We start from the raw sequence: 2,180 nt of genomic DNA, 5'->3' as shown, positions 1-2,180 counted from the left end.
GAGGCATTGAGGTGTTATATTCATTAATTTATTGTGTGCTTGTTTGCTGCATCCTGAGTTTTGTTTTGTTTTGAAATATCTGAGTAGCGCATAGTACTCTGATCCTTAGTGTAGCCTCACTGGCCCTTTTACTGTCCTGGGTAGGTGGGGAAGTGGCTGGGCGTGTGAGTACAAGTCTCTGTTTGCTGGTCTTATGGGGATGCTGAGAATATGTTTGGAATTGCTGGTGATGGGAATTTCTGTCTGGCTGTTCAACTGGATGTGGGTGCAAGGAGCATTGTCCTTGGTTGCTGGGTTGACTGTGTACTAGGGATTGCCAGGCAGCTGGGGCAGTCATGCTGAGGTCACCAGCCACAGGTTAGTTTTATGGAAAGTCTCTGTGGCAGTCCCATTTTAGCAGGGCTGTGCAGGGGTGGTTGGAACAGGCACACGTCTCTGCATGAAGTAGGAGGATGGTGTTGGGGGTGAAGCAGAGAGATGCCATGAGTCCATGGGTACGTGCTAGGAGGACATGACTGTTAGTGTGTGACACAGAAGAGGGTATGTCATTGGTCCTCAGGCCCCTGACACAGATGGCTTCAGAGAATAGGACTTACCACTTGTTCATTAGCACCTTGGCATAGGTGATTGGGTGTAGGAGTGGGTGCCTGTGGTTCACATGCTCCTGGTACCAGTGACTTGGTAGAGCAGTGGGTGTTACTGGTCTGTGGATCCCACATGCAGGTGGCTTGGCATAGAATTGCGTGCCACTGCTCATAGGGCTCCTGCGATAGGGACTGGGCAGAGCCAGATGTTGCTGATCCTCAGGTCAGCATGTGGCTGAGTAAAATGGAAGGCCATACTAGTCCATGGGCACCTGACCCAGAGTGTGGGGTGGTAGTGGGTGCCACTGGACCTGTATCGTGGGGGATAGATGAAGGAACTGGGTGGCAATGTGAACCTGTCACAGGGCCTTCATCACAGGGGGCTGGAGAGTCTGTGGGTGAGGTGAGTGCCTTTAACTTTTGCTGGGTGAGGAGCACTCCCACTTGGCTCTGTGAATAATGACATAATAATAATATATAATTGTGGTAACTTTTTATTTTAAAACCATTCCAGGATCACAAAACTTTTCAAGAATCAAAAAGCACTCTTGTATATCCTTCGCCAAGACACCCTAATTATTACCATTTTACCACATTGTCTTGGTTCCATGTCTATCCATCCATCCAACCACCATATTTTAAATGCATTCTAAAGTAATTAAAAACAATCACTACATCAGAAGACATATTACTGATTAGAGTTCATGATTTGTTTACATTGTTTTGAAGCACAATCTACATACAGTGAAATACTCAAATCTTTAATATACTATTTGATGTGTTTTACAAGTTGCATAAACCCTTATGAAGATACAGAATATTCCCTTCCTTCCAGATAGCTCCATCAAGTCTACCCTCCAGTCAATCCCTGTTTCTATGCACCCCCCTCCCCAAAGCAGACAGGTGTGGTCCTATGTCTCCCAGTCCTATGACTGCTTGTTTCAGGCAGGGCTTAGGGATCGGCCAGCTGCTGCAGCAGAGAGAGCACCCCATAGAGGGCAGAGAGAGGCTCCTTGACCTCTAAACTCCAGGTTGACCTGGGGCTATTCTGCTCCATCTTCAAGCCACACTCCACCAGCAGGTCATAGGTGATATCTACACCCTCATCCTGGAGTGGGGTGAGGAGCTCAGGTTTGAGGGTGAAAGGGATGTGCCAGGGGTATTTGAAGTTCGGCTCCAGGATGCTCCTCACCTAGAAGAGACATTGTGAGATGTACAGGTCAGCCTTTGAAATCAGGAAAAAAACAAGAACTAAGAGTCATGTAGGGCAGCTTGATGTCCGGAGAACCAGGAGTCATATCTTGGTCAAGTCTTATGATCAGTGTGATGCTGAGCAAGCTATTGTAGGTCATTGAGCCTTGGTCCTTAGCTATGAAGTTGTGATAAGATACTTTTCAGAGCAGTGGTCAGTGTTTGGAATTGTATATGTATTGTTGTTTAGGTACCATCGAGTTGGTACAGACCCATAGCAACCTTATGCATAGCAGAACGAAACACTGTCTGATCCTGGGCCAACCTCACTACTGTTGCCACGCTTGAGTCCATCGATGATGCCACTTGTCCAATCCATCTCATTGGGGGTCTTCCTCTTTTTCT

The 2,180-nt window shown here is 47.1% G+C and overlaps 1 protein-coding gene across 1 annotated transcript in view; it reads right to left on the bottom strand.

Moving 5' to 3' along the window:
- Positions 1 to 1,536: 1,536 nt before the first annotated feature.
- Positions 1,537 to 2,180, bottom strand: part of LOC102840117 (gasdermin-C-like) — a 6,199-nt gene continuing 5,555 nt past the window's right edge. Inside the window, exon 5 of the mRNA XM_006830838.1 lies at positions 1,537 to 1,776. Coding sequence (XP_006830901.1) covers positions 1,537 to 1,776 — 240 coding nt within the window. The remainder of the gene's footprint in view (positions 1,777 to 2,180) is intronic.

Source organism: Chrysochloris asiatica, unplaced genomic scaffold (assembly GCF_000296735.1).
Source record: "Chrysochloris asiatica unplaced genomic scaffold, ChrAsi1.0 scaffold00001, whole genome shotgun sequence".
NCBI classification, from domain to species: domain Eukaryota; kingdom Metazoa; phylum Chordata; class Mammalia; order Afrosoricida; family Chrysochloridae; genus Chrysochloris; species Chrysochloris asiatica.
Note: the sequence above shows the minus strand (reverse complement) of the source record. Positions and strands in the feature narration are given on the sequence as shown.